Below are 1,267 nucleotides of genomic sequence, written 5' to 3'. Positions count from 1 at the left end.
GGGGGGCACGGGGGTTTTCCCCCCGGCGTGGGTGCGGCGGTGTCGGTTGAGGTGGGAGCTGCGGCTGAAGCACTTGCCGCAGGCGGGGCAGGCGTAGGGCTTCTCGCCGGTGTGCACGCGGCGGTGGATGGTGAGCTCGGAGCGCTGGATGAAGCTCTTGCCGCACTCGGGGCAGCCGTAGGGTTTCTCGCCCAGGTGGATGCGCCGGTGCTTGATGAGGTTGGAGGAGACGCTGAAGCACTTGCCGCAGACGGTGCAGGCGTACGGTTTCTCGCCGGTGTGCATGCGCCGGTGCTTGGTCAGGTCCGATTTTTGGATGAAGCCCTTGCCGCAGTCGGGGCACTTGTAGGGTTTGTCGCCCAAGTGGGTGCGTTGGTGCTTGATGAGGTTGGAGCGGACGCCGAAGCTCTTGCCGCAGTCGCCGCAGGCGTACGGTTTCTCGCCGCTGTGCACCCGCCGGTGTTTGACCAGCGCCGAATTCTGCCCGAATCCCTTACCGCATTCGGGGCAGGTGTAAGGTTTCTCGCCGGTCTGGGTCCCCTGGTGCTTGACGCCCTCGGTTCTCGGCCCCACGCTCTTGCCGCACTCGCTGCATTTCGCCGGCGACGCCGATTTCCACCGCGACGTCGCTTTCTCCTTCCCGCCGCCGGCGACGTGGACGCGCCGGTGCCGTTCCAGGTGAGAGCTCTGCGAGAAGCTCTTGCCGCAATCCCCGCAGCGGTACGGCTTCTCGCCGGCGTGGATGCGCCGGTGCCGGTCCAGGTGCGAGCTCCAAGCGAAGCTCTTGCCGCAATCCCCGCAGGCGTAAGCTTTGCCGACGCCGGCGCCGGCGCCGTGGACCCGCTGGTGCTGAGCCAACGCCGCGCTCAACCCGAAGCCCTTCCCGCACTCGGCGCATCGGTACGGCTTCTCCACGCCGACGCGACGCCGTTTGCCCGGCGCCGGCGCCGGCGCGCTTTTGCCGAAGGCCTTCTTCCCGCAGCACTCGCCGCATTGCGCCGCCGCGCCGGCGCCGCCGTGCGTCCTCCGGTGCCGCTCCAGGTGAGAGCTCCAGCTGAAGCTCTTGCCGCACTCGCCGCAGCGGTACGGCTTCTCGCCGGTGTGGATGCGCCGGTGCCGCTCCAGGTGCGAGTTCCAATGGAAGCCCTTGCCGCACTCGCCGCACTTGTACGGCTTCTCCTCCTCGGCGTGCTGCTTCTGGCGCCGGCTCGGCGCCGCGCCGCCGGCGAAGCTCTTCCCGCACCCCCCGCATTGGCACGACGCCGAC

The 1,267-nt window shown here is 69.1% G+C and overlaps 1 protein-coding gene across 1 annotated transcript; it reads right to left on the bottom strand.

Moving 5' to 3' along the window:
- Window positions 1–1,266, bottom strand: LOC110391801 (zinc finger protein 252-like; the record flags this gene model as incomplete). The annotated part of the gene is made up of 1 exon (XM_021383746.1): window positions 1–1,266. A coding segment is annotated over one exon (1,266 nt), but the record flags the coding sequence as incomplete, so codon positions are not given.
- Between the last annotated feature and the right edge of the window lies 1 nt (window position 1,267).

Source organism: Numida meleagris, unplaced genomic scaffold, assembly GCF_002078875.1.
Source record: "Numida meleagris isolate 19003 breed g44 Domestic line unplaced genomic scaffold, NumMel1.0 unplaced_Scaffold518, whole genome shotgun sequence".
In the NCBI taxonomy this organism is placed as follows: domain Eukaryota; kingdom Metazoa; phylum Chordata; class Aves; order Galliformes; family Numididae; genus Numida; species Numida meleagris.
Note: the sequence above shows the minus strand (reverse complement) of the source record. Positions and strands in the feature narration are given on the sequence as shown.